This window comes from Ostrea edulis, chromosome 5 (genome assembly GCF_947568905.1).
Source record: "Ostrea edulis chromosome 5, xbOstEdul1.1, whole genome shotgun sequence".
In the NCBI taxonomy this organism is placed as follows: domain Eukaryota; kingdom Metazoa; phylum Mollusca; class Bivalvia; order Ostreida; family Ostreidae; genus Ostrea; species Ostrea edulis.
This window is the reverse complement of record NC_079168.1, coordinates 46,598,982-46,616,336: the sequence shown is the minus strand read 5'-3', so window position 1 is coordinate 46,616,336 and position 17,355 is coordinate 46,598,982. Positions and strand designations below refer to the sequence as shown.

The window sequence follows — 17,355 nt, the reverse complement described above, 5'->3', positions numbered from 1 at the left end:
ATAAATACTAGGTCAGGTCAACCAGTTAATGCTACTGGCTTCATTCATAAATAGGTATGAATGGTGTAAAACGTCACGTCCTGTTTAGTATTTCGCGTCGTTCATTGTGGTTTAGAGAGTGATTCGGTTACATTCACCCTACAGCGTGCTGTGTTGATTGTTGCATGCATGTTCAAAGGCTGATTTACTCCAGGGCTACTACTAGAATTTCTCAATTATGACACTGCCATTTTTGTGTGCTACAGCTACACATACATGTTCATTTTGTTGAAACATCTTTTCACGGACAGTATTATATATTTGCCTTACATCCAGTCTACAGTGCCGTTTTAAATAAGAATTTAGGTTGTTCTTTCTTCTTCAATATTTCAATTTGTATGAATTTAACAGATTTCTGGTCTTTAACTTAATCGCAAGATTAGACGCCAGCTATTGAAATGACCTTGACACTAGAAAAGGATTGGTTGTACAGAACTGGCTGGTGAAATGTAATTTTCATAATCTGCACAGTCATTTCAGTAGAGAAAATCTTTTTGTTACACTGATCCAACCAAATAACATGAAGTTGTCAAAGTGATCTTGCATTATGAATAATTAACACAGAAATAATATTCTTCATCGAATACTGCAGGCAAGGGCGCATGTGAATTTGAAAGGATGGATATTTTAAGGAAATTTATCATTTTGTGGTGAAAAGTTGTTTGGTGTGAAAAATACCTTTATTGCCTTGTGATATAGAAGATTCATGGTGGAAAAATATATATATATGATGTTTAAATTTATTGACCTGCATAACACAACCCTGCAAGAAAAGGCATCAATTTAATGAAAAAAATATGATTACCAAAATTATTACTCCAAACAGTATCTGAATAACTGTGTTTTATAAAGTCTAAGGTTATTCGTGACTCATTGTTAGAGAAGGCATGATAAAATATCAGAAGTATTAAAGCAAATGCCTATTCTACTTGTGTGTGTGTGTATATATATATATATATATATATATATATATATATATATATATGCTGGTGCATTTTGAAGTTAACATAATTTGTTACAATTAATGTAAGTGTTATATTGTGTGAATTGAATAAAAAGAGATGCAAATTATGAAATTCAGATATCTTTATCACATATATCATTACAAATTCTGGTTGAATTTGTTTCTCTTCACTCATTAGTCAATAGTCAGCAATCTTACTGAGAAAACATTGTAATTTGATTGGAACAATGGCATTTCCTGTAGATCAAATTTGCAGGGTAGACTTGAAATACCATTGCCCAATATCTGGCATCGTCACATGCTAGTATATGTCATGAGGTTTGTAAGAGGTTATGTGTTCGCAAATACTTTTGATATTTTGAAGATGGAAGCTCTGGGTAACCAGTTTTATTGGGCAGGCAAGCAATACTTGTCTGCAAGTAAATCTGAGTATAGATTGGTGTGTTCGTCTATTTCACACTAAAAAATCAAATGGTTTTATTAACAACTACAATACAGAGGGCTTCTTATTTAATTCACATATCAGTTTACAGGCCTAGTTTGAGAACCCAATTAGAAATTTGGAATGGATCAAAGAGCCGAATTCGATTACTTGTAAGTTTTGCCAAAAATAGCACTCTAGGGAGTTAGGACTAGCCCTTCCCCATGTCCATGCAGCAACCAATGTTGGTAAAGAATGCACACTTTTCCTTACCAGTATCTTTGGTGAGGAAAAAAAACCCTCATTTAATTGCCCTTACCAGTAGTATTTTTATTATAATGAGAAAAACAATGAATTGTCCTTATCTATATTTTTGAGAAAAATTACAAATTGCACTTACCAGTATTATTGAGAAAAACAATGAAAAGAAAGCTGGTGATAATAATGATGTAAGAAAATAAAACATTATTATATATCATTGTTTATAATTCATGAATCATTGTCTCTGTTTTTTTAACCATATTAAAAATGGGGCAAGTAAAATAAGTGGTATATCTTGCCAACTTCTATTGTCCAGTCTATGCGAAAGACACCGGACCGTCGGACCTGACCGATGTGCAGTGCCTCAGGTCCGATGCATCATATTTTTTTTACACCGGACCGGAATATCCGATGTCTCAATGTCCGGTTTTGAGCTTTACTATCTTGATGCGGAGTTTGTTATAAGTAAAAAAAAAATAGCACGCATCCAAATACGTAAATAAATTGATTAAAACCGCATGGACTGTCTAAAGTATTATACGGGAAGGATTCCTGGTATAGTATTACTAGTATAATAAATAAGATTCCCTTGGTTTTGCATTTTCACGTGTTTCACTTTTTTACATTAGGTTTTTCGGTCTGACAAAATTTGGTTCGGTCCGGTGTGTTCATTGATTACACTGGACCGAATGTCCTGTGTGGTCCAAAAACTTTCGCATATACTGATTGTCAACAGGCAAACTTTCTCTGTGTTGATTTCAACCAATAAATTACAATTTGCATAATGTAGTAAACAAGGGAGGCTTTTCATTTGCAGTTTACTTTTCTTGGCTTTTTCTTTGACCTGCAAGACATGTTTTACCTACTGCACCAGGGATTTTTTTCTACCCATTGGTACTGGTACCGGTACCCATTCAATTGGGAAAAATAGTTTCAAAATTAAATAAATTGGGAATTTTCTACCAACGATTTCAACCAAAACAAAAGAAAAGAAAGAACCAAACAAGAAGTATTCATCACTTTACAAAACTTTTTTTACGGTAATATTTGCTGTTGTGAGACATAAGGAATCATCAAAGGTTCGTTTTAGAATTGTCATAGCTCTACAAAACGCACACTGCTATGATCTGTACTTTCGATTTAATACCGGAAGTGAAAATTTTAGTTAACTCGTACAACGTTTCAGACTAAGTAAATTACGATGTCAGTGGTTTATTTTTCGGCAAGTGAATTGGGAATGTTTAGTCTCAAAATTGGGAAAAATCAACGGTTTTTGGCTTTGGGAATGGTACTGTTTATCGGTACCAGTTATTTAAGGAAAAAAATCGATAAAATATGTATCACATGTCAAAATATTATCATGATACAGATGTGAATGAAAGCTACTTATTGGCAATTTTAATTAAAATTTAATGCATAATAAACAGGGAAACTACCCTAGTACTATTAGTTACACAGTTAGTGATCAGGTCACTAATTAACTGTGTAACGAATTTATCACATCGAAGACCTCTAACTGTATATGTGGGGGGTCTAAATCATACAACTTAGTCAAATGTCTATATAAAAGATTCATTCACAGCTGCAAGTCGAACCCGACAATAAATCACTCGCTTAATACAGATTTTTCTCACATGATACTTTTTTTTTCACAGTGTCATGTGACCAAGATCTGACCAATTAGATTTCAACAATTTTGTCTGAGGCGTGATAATTTGGTACATGGTTTGAGCATACTGATTACTCTGACATGTATTAATTGTGGGACATGTACTGAAGGGCTGAAGTGATACACCTCCTTCACGATACTTATTGCAATACTTGTGCCATGATTCAATATTTTCAATATGATACATTTTATTGAAGAAGAAAAAAACAACCAAAACAAACAAACACAGCTAAACTCGATAGTTCAAACTTGTTAGGATTGAAGAAAAACTTCGAGATATCCTGTACTCCGAGAGTTCAAGAAATCGAAGTTAATGAATTTGACACCAGTATTGGCAATATTGCGTAATTTTTTATGTTGCATGCTCTATTTGACGGGTAAAGAAACACACCTTAAGCAGTAAAAGTTTTAGTTCGAAGTTAGGGATATTTTTTTATACATTTGTATCTGCATATCTATTACTTTATTTGATACTGCAACACTTACATTTTACGAATTTCGACTGTTTTTCTTAGCGATAATCACCGTTATCACGTTAGTTCAGTATTTCTGATACCCAGATTTGTGTTACACTTTGTAAATGATAAACCAATCACTAATAATGACGAAGATTGAAACGGGAAATATCGTTCTACAGTAATTTCTGTGCCTGTTTCGACTTCTGTTATATCTTGGAACTTTGTTTCAATTGTATGAACTTTAAGCTTCCTTTTACACCACTGCCAGATAATCCAACTATCTCCCTGTTTGGATACCGGATCTTTTGTTAGATGGCTTATCAGACATGATATGTACTGTCAGAAGATTTTGAATTTTGGTGCTGGTATTAGTTCTTAAAAAAATTAGGTCTTTATTCTTATTATGTGGCCACTCATTGATCACCACATCCGATTTAAAAAAAAATGTATTGAACCGAAGATGGAGGCAATGAATTGAACAAAGAATCGAGCATTTATATTTAAAAATTAATAATAATTACAACATTGATTTGGAATCATTTGCAAAACATTGAAAATTTTATAGGTCTTATCTAGGGCTAATTTTTAATAATTTTTTTTTAGTTTTGCACTTGTCTTAATTATCAAGTAACAGGTTAACTAGTCAGAGTAAAGTCTCCACGGAGACCCCCTTTTGATCCTCACATAGGGTGCTAGGGGCCCTCTGGATTGGACACATTTATAGTACATGCAGTGATAATAAAATCATACACATGTATTAATTATTATTATTGTATGATATTTATGAACTCAGCCAGAGTACATTGTCAATTTTTTCTACTTTCTTTACTGATAACCTTTGTTTAGTATGAATGTCTGTCCGTTTGAATGTGTGAGCGAAAGAGTTGGAATTCTTAAAACCCTGTACCCCCTGGTCAGGTTGGGTTGTAAGGGTTTTGTAAAAGCCTGACTATATACCTGAATAAATGTTGTTAAAACTGAAAAAAAAAAAATATTGTAAATAATGTTTTGACTGATCGAGATATAGGGCTCACGGCGAGTGTGACCATCCTGTCAACAGAGGATGCTTACTCCTCCTAGGCACCTGATCCCACCTCTGGTATAGCCAGGGGTCCATGTTTGCCTAAATCTCTATTTTGTATTCCTTATAAGAGTTATGAGATTGATCACTGTTCGTTATCTTCACCTTTCATATAGTACATATATAATTTACTATAGGAAAAAGTATTGAATGTGATAATACATGTACTGTCAACTCTTGTAGCTCAAGATATTTTCATTCTACTCACAAGAGTTCATTGTTTATCCTGCATTATGTACTAATGCCAGGCTATCTCAAGTTGTGGGTTTCTAGGTCATATAAAGTAATTATTGTTACATAATATTATATTGCATATATATTGATATTCATAATGTACAGTGGATGCGAAACCCCTTTCTCAATCCTCACCTAGAGGACCATGGGCCCCTGGATTGGACATCTGATACATTAAATAATACAATAATTATAAAATTATATATTTCATATATAATTGTTATTACACTAATACAATAAAAATTGAGGCCTAATTAAGAAATTTTTTCAAGACTTTTACATGTTTTAAGAATGTGTAATACTTGAAGATTAGGAGTGAAACGATACAGTACCTTCTTGATTCGATTTTCGATACTTGATTCGATGATTTTCGATTCAATACAATAGCATTTACCAAATTCTTTATAATGCTAAGATTTTTCATGTTTCATGGTATTTATCGCTCTTTGCAAATAAATTCTACATATGTAAAAACGTTTAACATAAAGCAATACTCTAATCACTTGTCCTAAAGCTGAAATATTGTCATACCCAGGATTTATACGTTGGGGGTACATTTTTCAACTGGACTGTGTCCATTTTGATACAGCAAAGTTTACTCGTACGTTGATTGGGCAATTTTCAATTCCAATGGCCAGTCAAAAACCATGTTATCAAAAATAATGCGTGCAATGATTCTAGAACTGTATCGAACCGAAACAGACCCGGAATGAATAGAACATCGAATCAAGACCACTGCATTGCGATGCATCGTTTCGCCCTTATTGAAGATTGAAAGTAAAAGCAATTTAAAAAAATTCAAGATGTATTACTTTTGAATCTAAGTGGGATTAATTCAATTCACATTTGTTTAGAATGTGAGATATTATATATATTGAGATCATTTGATTTTATTACATGAAATAGAATTTTTTCTGAATTATTTTAGAATTTTCTTGAGATTGTTGAGAAATACACTTAGATTTGATTGTATATTGTTTTATGTCCTTCTTGAGAATATTTCACTCATATGGAGAGGTCACCACTGCCAGTGTCAGAAGGGCTGCAAAATTTAGGCCTATGCTCGGCGCTTATGGCCTTTGAGCAGGGAGGGATCTTTATTGTGCCACAGACACCTGCTGTGACACGGGACCTCGGTTTTTGCGGTCTCATCCCCATTTAGTCGCCTCGGAGGACAAGCATGGGAGTACTGAGGACGTATTCTAACCCAGATCCCCACGGGATTTGATTGAGATCATATTTGACACATTTTTAACATTTTATCTGATGCACATGATGAATAAGAATTCTTTTGGAATCATTTGAGAACATTCATGAGATTATTGAGATATACACTTAGAATATTACTTTGTATAAGCTTTTTTCCTTAAGGCTGATACTATTATTTGACTTATTTGTTTTTGAGGTTCCTTTAAACAGATATTTGTTCTGAATGGTATTGTGTGACAACATTGAGGAAAAACCAAGCATTATTCTTCTTAAATGTTATTTATTGGAAAATGTGTGCTTTTCACATATCTAAACGAGTTTGTAATTTATTCCATCAGAATGTTTTAAGCATGGTATATATATCACTGCAAATTGTGGTCATTTCATTATAATAACTTAACAGTCCCATCTTACAATAAACTATCATGAAAGTATTGGTAATGGTAATTCTTATTTACCATCAAACACAGTTAACACACTGTACTCTTAATTTGATTACCTAATCATTCCCAAATTTGGGACCGCTGTGGTGGTCTAGAGGTTAGAGAGTTCGCCCTGCATGTGAAAGACTGGGGTTCGAATCCTGGCTGCGACAGACCTAAGTCATTAAAACAGGTAGTGGCAGTTCCATCGCCAAACGCTTGGCATCAGGTGTGAATGTCATGGGTCCTCAGAGATGACCTTAAAAACGAATGCCCCATGTCACAGTAGGTGTGACACGTTTAAAAACCCTCACTGCTCAATGGTTGTAAGTGCCGAGCAAAGGCCTAAATTTGAAGCCCATCATCGGTCTTGGTGACGTCTTCATATGAGTGAAAAATCTCAAGAGAGACATTAAACAAGATACAAACAATCCATCCCAAACTTGGGATGGGGATATGTTATCTTGTCTGTTTGTCTCCTATGTTCAAACATTGTGTTTAGGCCTAAAAAATATGTGTTTACGGTCACTCGACTGACCCTGTATTTTCGCCTTGACACAAATTTTTTTCCCCGGAAAATATGTTATTTTCCTGGAATTTTGTCTCCTTCTGGAACCAAACCTGCTATTATTCCACGTCATATAAGAATGGCGACTTCCGCCATTGGGGGTTTAGTGAAAACGGTGAATGTTTTATCTCTGATCTTTAAAGAATCTGTCCAGCTGAAAGGGTAGAATTTTAAGAATTATTGCACGATTTCAAAATTCCATGGCATTTATAAATATATTTAACCAATATCATGACTTCAGTCTATAGAACCTTTGGGGATCTAGGCTAGAATAGGTCCTCAGTACCCCTTGCTTGTCGTAAGAGGTGACTAAATAGGGCGGTCCTTTGGATGAGACTGAAAAAACCAAGGCCCCGTGTCACAGCAGGTATGGTACAATAAAGATCCGTCCCTGCTTAAAGGTAGTAAGCACTGAGCATAGACCTTTTTGTAGCCCCTCACTGGCATTGTTGATGTCTCTATATGAATGAAAATTTCTCGGGTGAGACATTAAGCGTAATTAACCTACCAACTAAAGAACAATGAATGTAAAGTTGTGGGGAAATAGCATGAGATAACACCATCCCTAGCAGTTGATGAGGTTGTTTAAAACTGTCCAGATACAACAAGTACACAAATATAGCAACAACAAAAAAGTTCTGACCTACCGACTCTATTTTTTCCCCAGTAGGTTACTGTAAGCACACATTTTTTTGGCCTTATTGGTTTTCCCTTGTTTATGTATGAGATTTAAGCCACTAAGAGTTTTTACCAAGTTTGACTATAAAAGGTCAAGGTCACTAGAATAGAGGGGCAAATTCCAGTATTCATAATGTGCAAAATCTGCAGTGCATTTTGTATCTGATATGAAAAAAAAAGCTGGTTCCAAATAATTCACATATATACAAAACTTATTTCGATCATCTTTATCAGACTTTGAGTTATGAAGACTGTATAAAATTTATGAATTATCAGATAAAAAAAGAATTTAGGCCAGCTACATAGCTTCAAATTTGTTTATAAACAAGAGATGTTTGTAAAACATATATGTCCCATGGTGCAAAATTAAAAAGGATTATACACATGCATAATTTAATTGATAGTATCACCAATTCCAAATATTGAGCAGACAATATCTTCCTATGTCAGGAGTTGATTGACCATGTGACCTCAAAATCAAGAGGGGTCATCTTCTCTTGAAGATATCAGTGTACCAAGTGATGTCTGTCAAGCAAAGGGTTCTGAAGATATTGAGTGGACAATATATTCCTATATCCAGTGTGACCTTTGACCATGTGACCTCAAAATCAATAGGGCTCATCTTCTTCTTAAGATGTACCAGTCTACCAAGTTTAATGTCTGTCAAGCAAAGGGTTCTCAAGATATTGAGCGGACAGTATATTTCTATGTCCATATCAACCCTTGACCTTTGACCATGTGACCTCAGAATCAATAGGGCTCATCTTCTCCTGAAGATGTACCAGTGTACCAAGTTTGATGTCTGTCAAGCAAAGGGTACTCAAAGTATTAAACGGACAGTATATTCCAATGTCCAGATTGACCTTTGACCATGTGACCTTAAAATCAAGAGGGGTTATCTCTTAAAGATGTACCAGTGTACCAAGTTTGATGTCTGTCAAGTAAAGGGTTCTCTATACATTGAATGGTTAGTATATTCCTATGTCCAGTTTGACCATGTGACCTCAAAATCTATAGGGGTCATCTACTCCTTGGGATGTACCAGTGTACCAAGTTTGATGTCTGTCAAGCAAAAGGTTCTCAAGATGTTGATTGGACAGTGTCTTCCTATGTCCATAGTAGATTGACCCTTGACCTTTGACCTGAAAAACAATAGGGGGTCCTCTTCTACTCATAACCAACCCACATATGAAATATCATTACGATCAAGTGAATGTTTCTCAAGATATTGAGCGGACAACATGTGGTCTACTGACTGACCGACAGGTGCAAAGCAATATGCCCCTCTTTGAAAGGGAAAGGGGGGGGGGGCATGAAAAAATCTGTCTCGGATATTTGAAAGGTCATCACATATTCATGACTGAACAATATCAGCGAGGATGTAAATATTGGTGTCCATATGCTGTATTGTGAAGGTTTTTGTGATTGGAATTTCATGGAGTGTTTGCTTTAAGATAGAAAGGGGGGGGGGATGAGTACCTGTTTTTTGGTATTCTTACATAAGTTACATTCCATGGAAATCTAACTGTTAATTTTTACAAGGACATAAGAACATTGTTTTCATCAGTACTTAACTTAGTGCATTTCACATTTATTGCACATGTGTCATTTTGGAAATTGTACAAGAAGAATTTGAAGTTTTATAATCTATGCTCAAGACTCGAAACTAACTTTTCAGTCAGCCAGTCAAGCCGGACTGATGGACATTTTCTATCAGTCCGCAGAGAAATTAATCAGTCCGCCACTTAAACTGAAACTTGAGGTAAATAAAAACAATGCAAGACATTTATTGTTTTAATTGGTAAACTGTTCACTCAAAGATCAAAACATCTGTGTCTCCTGGTCATACCACAGTCATTTCCGACCTTTAGCCATCTACCCTGAAAACTTCTTGACTGTTCTTCCTTTTCAGAAACCCGGTCACACTTTTTCTTGCTTTCATTGAAATCTTTCCGCTTTGATGAGTTTTGTGACAAGTTGAGGTCAACACTCTTTATGTAGTTTGTAGACCGGTCGTGGTATCACAGCACTGTGGTAGAGCGTTCGTTTCGTAATCAGGAGGTCCAGAGTTCGAGCCCTGCTGAGCTCACGCTCGTGCCATGCTCTCATCAAACCTAAGATGTAAAGATAAGTAGTGTTTGCTCCTTCACCAAACACTCAGCATTTAGAAGTGATAATCACTGGACTGTGTCACCGCAGGAGTGGAAAATTCTCTAGGGAACGAAAAACAAAACATATTTCCAATAGTGACATGGCGCTTTGATTTCATGAATGCATAATGATGTAGAGCAGGAATCGTAAATTTTATTATCCCGGAGGTAGCGGTTCTGACTCCAGGGCGGGGCCAAACTTGGTATATATAGTATATATGTTAGATAATATTTTCTTTAATGCTATTGGTACTAAATTGAAGCTATTAGGTAAGAGTTGGTTTCAGAGTGTAGCCAAAATTGTTAGTGTGATTATTGTTTATCATTTTATGAAGTTTGCCAATGTGGTATAAAAACTAAATGAATATTTAAGTAAAGCTGAAAAGGATGTACCAAAAATGTGCATTTTGCACCCCCAGGGATTTGACTACAGATCGGAATTAGTCATTTTGCGTTCAGGTTACTACATTTATACATGTTACAAAGACTTTCATCAGTATAGGCACTCATCTTGTTTTATATGTGTACTTTTGCTGAATGTTAGAGTTTAGCTTAGATATTCAAAACAGGAAATTTTTTCTAGATTTTGTAGCCCATGGGACTAGTAATACTTTGAACTAATACTCAGGTGACCAATAAGGCCTGTGGGCCTCTTGTTGAGTATTCATAAATTGGGCAAGATCCTCATCTTATAGCATTTTTAAAATATTTTTTTTTACATGCTATAGGTAATTGTTTATTTGAAAATATGTAATATTCAATTTCATATTAGCTGTGTAAGAACATAATTGTTATCATGCATGAATAAAAGAAATTGCTTTTAAGGAGATAGTAGTGTGAATGAATTTATGTGAACACTGACTGTTTATATGACATCATTACTTTTTATGACCATTGGGACATTGACCCACATTCAGTGTATACCTATACATATATGACAATAATTACGTAATTTGAATTTATAAATCTTTCATCTTCTGTGTTTTCAGTGACGAGTTTATTGTGCGTGTCCAGGCACAAGTCATGACGCGGGATGACTCCAGTGGGGGTTGGGTACCGATGGGAGGAGGTGGGCTGTCTAATGTAGGTCTGAGGAAGGTCACTCGCAAGACGGGAGAAGACCTGCTGCACAATGAGTATCTCATCTATGGCACAAGAATAGCTGACAACTCGGTAGGTAACGAAAGATGTCACTTCTAGTACAGTACTGTAAGCTATTGTGTATAGTGCATACCACCAATTTTGGGGAGGGGGATCTGGAAAAACCTTAGCCCTGCATGTATATTGTGCACATCCAAAAAAAAAATGATTTGAAAAAACAAAAACAAAATAGGTTTGCAAGTTTTTAAATTATGGTTGAAAAAAAGTCCCTTGAATGAATAAACTTTATTAAAAAGTTTCTATTTATTTGCATTTGAAAAATGAAATTACGGTGATGGTAATGACAAAGTTCAATGAAGTTTTGTATTTATAAGATATGAATATATTTAAATTTGTTATCTCCATGAATATATTTATAAGTTGATTACACAATAGATTTACTCGCATTTCAAAATGATAGTAGACATTAAAGCAGCAGCTGTATTAGCTGCAGAACTGTAGCTCTCTGAGAAAATATTGGGAGAGATCAGAGAGCTACAGATCCACCCCTCATAAAAACCATCAATTTATGGTGCAGAAAAAAATGTGCACGTTAAATTTGAACTAAAACGTATTCAATTTTTTCCAAAAAAATCTTTAGTCTCATCATTGATGCTTTTGTTTCAAAACACAACATTTTCTGTTTCTTTAAATTCTATCCGGCACAGAAATTTTAGTTCTTTTAGAATAAAACGACCTCGGCCATTTTTATAAAATGTCTATTTCATAAGTCTGCCTGATTATTTCCAACCATTTCTTATTTTTTCTCTCTCATGGGACATCTCTGTTAGGATGAGAAGTTGTATTTCAATGGAGTCATTCCCACACATATGTCAACACAACGAAAAATGACTGTTTACGATGTAATTTATTGATTTGATAAATACATTCTTGCATTTAATTCAGATAAACTGTTTTTTAACATGTTTAAAGTAAAATTAATTCAATTTATATCTCTGAAACAAAACTTGACACACGTTCACATTTTTAATTAACAACAAGTAGATGTAAAATATCATTTCCGACCATGACTTATTTACTACAACTGAAAATAGAGATTATGTCAGCATGCAGTTTAAAATTGTTTGCAAAGTGTTTACTGTTAATTTTTAGTTAAGAATAAAATATCTTTGGTTTAAGATAAAGTTACTTTTTTTACTCAACTGGACCTATCATTTAGCAGACTTGGTCAGTGGGATGTGCCTTAGTGTTAAACCCTGATTTAAAAGAAAATGATAGAATTTTTTTTTTATTCCCCAGTTTTGGTCTGCCTCTCTGACTGTCTTGTCTGTTTGCTAAAACTTAACCTTGGCCATAACTTTTTAATTAATGGATGGTGACAAGGCTTTCATATTTCACGTGTGTATTTCTTGTGACAAGACCTTTACTTTCGTACCAAAATTTTTGACCTTGTGACCTTTACTTTGGCACCAAAATTTTTGACCTTGTGACCTTCATTTTGGATATTGACCTACTTTAGAAAAACTTTAATCTAACTTTTGAATGGTTAGTGATAGGGCTTTCATATTTGACATGTGTATTCCTTTTGACAAGACATTTCTTAGGTAACAAATTCTTTTACTTCATGACCTTGGAGTATGACCTACTTTTGAAAAACTTTAGTCTTGGACATAATTATCCTTTGAATAGTTAGCAATAGAGCTTTCATATTTCACATATATTCTTTTTGACAAGACATTTACTAAAAACTTTGACCTGATGACCTAGGACTTCGACCTACTTTTGAAAATTTTAACCAAGGCCATAACTTTTGAATACTTAGTGATAATGCTTTCATATTTCATATGTGTATACCTTTTGACAAAACCTTTCCTTTTAGTGCCAGAATTTTTTTTACCTTATGACCTTGACTTGGGAGTTTGACCTACTTTAACCTAGGCCATAAGTTTTGAATGATTACTGATATGGCTTTCACATTTCATAGGTGTATTCCTTGTAACAAGATCTTTCTTTGGGTCCATTATACTTTGCTGTTGTATGCGGGCATCAGTGTTTCGCAAACACATCTCGTTTTTCCTGGGAAGAAAAAATGAAAAAAATACATTATTAACTTGTTTTAATATCAAAATCGTAGAGTTATACTTTGAATCCAAATGATATTTGTATCATGCAGTAAATTCCAATGGTAATTATGGGCGCTCTGTCAGTGTCCCCACTTTCCACAGTAATTGATCATACGCTGATGATATAAACCAAACAAATATGATATAATGCTTTAATTTATTAGTGTTTCAATATAAAAAAATCGTAGTAAAAGGAAGTAGGTTTTATTTTGACATGACAGTTAACAGATGTAATTAACACACCTGTAACTTATTGAACATTGGGGTTATCATGGGTTCAGTGGACCCCCTTTGATTGTATTTATATAAATAATGAGTCCCAAGCCAAGATCAATGAGACCAAAGTTTATTCTTTCAGACAATATAGTCATTTTTGTTGAAACAGTTTCAAATTTTCTCGACCTAAATTTCATTTTCACAAACTGGATCGACAAGGTTTTTTCCCCATGATTACTGTCAATTTAATTATTTGCTTCACTTTGCAAAAATGTAGTTAACTCTCCCTGATTAGGTAGAAGTTTGTATTTTCCCCTGGTGGTATCTCGACAACAGTCAAGGGCAAGTTTTGTCTACCTGCTGTCAATCGTTGTTTCATTGGTTAATTCTGTGTACGTTGACCAATAAAATGACGTCTTATTATCATTCTTGTCATTTGGAATATATCTCGGGTGTCTAGTATGTTCTGGAGCTCAGATTTCACACAAATTGCTAGCACATTTATTTCAAAAATTTATGTATCTGTTGGGATGCAGAATTATTGATATCATGCATCCTGAGCAAATCTAATGCATAATTTACTTTATTTTATGCCTTTCTTGAAAAGGGATGGGGGCATATTGGTTTGCACCTGTCGGTTGGTATTTTGGTAGACAGTTTGTATGTTGGTAGACGAAGTGTTGTCTGCTGAATACCATAAGAATGCAAACATCAAACTTGTTATGCTGGGTTTGCCCTAAAGAGTATATGACCTTTTGATTTTAAAGATCACATGGTCAAAGGTCAAGGGTCAATATACTCTGGACATAGGAAGAAACATCCGATCAATATCTCGAGAACCCTTTGCTTGATAGACATCAAACTAGGAACACTGGTTCCTCCTAAAAAGTAGATGTCTTCTATTGCTTTTGAGATCACAAGGTCAAGAGTCAAACTTGGTACACTGGTACATCCTAAGGAGTAGATAACCCCTATTGATTTTGAGGTAACAAGGTCAAAGTTCAAGGGTTCAAAACACTCTGGACATAAAGAAGGCATTGTCCTCAGTGACTCTATATCTTCAGAACCCATCAAACTTTGTACACTGTAACCCTGAAGAATACATCCCCTGATTAGTTTTGAAGTCACAGAGGTCATGGCTCAAATGACTGGTTATGTAGAAATATCTGCTCAGTATCTTGAGAGATCAAATTTAGTATTGTGGTTGCCCCTGACTAGTACTGACAATCCATATTTTTCACTATCATTGCAGACATTTTATATTTAAAGTTGATCTTTTTCATTTGCCACACAGGGGGCATATAAGTTTTTAAAAACATTTCTTGTTAATAGCTTTTTGTCATCCTGATGAGGTCGGAAAGATTCATCTCAAAGAGCTTAAGGAGTCAATCCTTACCACCATATGCCCTACTTGATTCAAATATGCATTGAGGTTACACTTATTAGGGATGTACTCATCTTGTGATTTGGTTTATAGGGTCTAGATTATTACCATGAGTTAAAGTTTATGTACTCAGATCCCAAGTAATTATAGCCTAGATAGCACCTACCTAGATCAAACTTGGCAGATATATTGATGAGTCTTGGCTTCAGTTATCGATGGCCGCTGTCTAAGATGTGGGCATCAAACTTCCTAAAATGATCTTCTTGCCCCAAAGTCACCAACTACAGCAAGTTTGTTTTGCAAGAGATCCACTGTTGATACGAAGTTTTGTATTCTGTAAAAAATAGTAGCATGGTTACTGGCTAGCGCTAGACAATTACACATACTTTGAGAAAGGTTTCGTGATTGATGTCACATATTTATATGAGGTTTAGAAATTGTTGAATACTAATAGGATAGACCATATGGCGATATAGCCCATGGACCTCTGATTCCCCAAACTACAAGCCTAGCTGGACCATATGTGGAAGTATGAATACATGAGTACCTTAGTGTTACCAGTCCCCCCCAACCCCAAATGTTGACAATGTCTTATCATTATTGCATAATCACCCCCACAGAAAACGGGGATCCTTCTGAAATTCATCAAAGTTTAAATCGCCCACTTTTAGATTTTTGAAGGTTGGAATGCAGTCTAAAATGATTAAAAATGTCCCTTCTGTTTTTTTGTCAGCAGCGCATAAACATTTACCTCAAGCCAAATCTTCATTGGACATGTACATCACCCAAGCTGTACACCATAACAAAACATTTTCTTCAAATATCCCTCTAGAAATAGAATATGTGGTGAAGTGCCAAGAAACTTATACATTTTTCATTAAGCCAAGAAACAATGATGTGGCAGGCCAATGTTGACACACTAAGAGGGTCACACCTAGGACTTCTGATTACTTGTGGCTGATAATGTTTAAATAATTATGAGGATGACAATCCCTATTTATACAAGATTATGCTCAAAGTACACATGCTCTGGGAATTTAAAGCCAAAATTAGATACCTTTGTGAAGTGTGGGGAAGAATGATGAAGCTAATTGTTGGTGTGGGGTTTTTGTCAGATGGGAGAGATTCTAGATTATCCTGTCTAAGGGCAATTCCAACAGGGAAAAGTTCAAAAGTCCATCTGTGGAAAGAAGAATTTCAACTTTTTACTGGTCAAGAAGGTCATTTTTTGTAAGTGTTAGAAAGAAAAAAAGTAATGTTAACTGACACCTAATATTAGTTTGAAATGATGAATTTTTACCTGTTGCTACATGGTTCATAAATTTAATAATGAAAAAAAAATTTAAGTGTAAATTAAAACTTGATAATCTTCCAAACCTCCTAACCTTTAAACTTAAAAGATTCAAAAGACAATATAAATCTTTCAGTCTGATCCTTTACCTGTTTGTTATTTTTCATCAATTTTGAACACCTCAATGTGTTATGAGCCAATTGCTTTGATACACATTATCATATGTAATTTGACAGCAAAATCTTTTTTTAAATGCAGCTATTTCACTAAAGTCATCTTACTCTTTTTCAAGGTTTTGTCAAGTATTAGTATTCCTGTTGGTAACTGAGAACATCCTCTTGTAAGAAAACTTTTATGTATAGCTTCCATACAATATCCCTTGTATATTATTAAGTCATTTCTTGTTATTACCCCCCACCTCACCACAAAGTTGGGGGGGGGGTATACTGGAATCGGGTTGTCCGTCTGTCTGTAGATGCAATGGTTTTCGAGCTCTAAAGCGTTATCCTTTCCACCTACAGTCACCATATCATACATATGGAAGATGTTCCCTATCGATTTTGGGGTCAAAAGTTCAAAGGTCAGGTGCACTCCTAGAAAGAGACTACCCAAGGTTTTGTCATGCCCTTTTTAGCTCACCTGAGCTGAAGGCTCAAGTGAGCTTTGTCCATTGTCTGTCATTGTCGGCGTTGCAAACTTTTCAGATTTTCTTCTTCTTCTCAAGAACCACTGGGCCAATTATAACCAAAGTTGGCCAAAAGCATCCTTGGGTGAAGGGCTTTCAAGTTTGTTCAAATAAAGGGCCATGCCCCCTTCAAAGGGGAGATAATCACAAAAATGCAAAAATAGGGTGGGGTCATTTAAAAATCTTTTTCTCAAGAACCAATGAGCCAGAAGAGCTGAAAGCTTCCTGACATAGTGCAGATTCAAGTTTGTTCAAATCATTGCCCCCGGGGGTAGATTGGGGCCACAATAGGGGATCAAAGTTTTACATGAGAATAAATAGAGAAAATATTTAAAAATCATCTTCTCAAGAACCAATGAGCCAGAAGAGCTGAGGTTTACATGAAAGCTTCCTGACATAGT

At 35.0% G+C, this 17,355-nt stretch overlaps 1 protein-coding gene and 1 long non-coding RNA gene across 3 annotated transcripts in view; one reads left to right on the top strand and one right to left on the bottom strand.

Moving 5' to 3' along the window:
• LOC125649755 (sprouty-related, EVH1 domain-containing protein 2-like) overlaps positions 1 to 17,355 on the top strand; it is a 45,033-nt gene that overhangs the window by 701 nt on the left and 26,977 nt on the right. For both annotated transcript variants that reach the window (XM_056164606.1, XM_048877490.2), the window contains exon 2: positions 11,144 to 11,327. In XM_056164606.1, coding sequence (XP_056020581.1) covers positions 11,144 to 11,327 — 184 coding nt within the window. The remainder of the gene's footprint in view (positions 1 to 11,143; positions 11,328 to 17,355) is intronic.
• LOC125649756 (uncharacterized) lies at positions 12,144 to 16,194 on the bottom strand. Its single transcript, XR_007360800.2, has 3 exons — positions 15,730 to 16,194; positions 15,145 to 15,312; positions 12,144 to 13,331 (listed from the first exon to the last, which is right to left on the bottom strand). It is a non-coding gene; the product is annotated as an uncharacterized LOC125649756 (long non-coding RNA).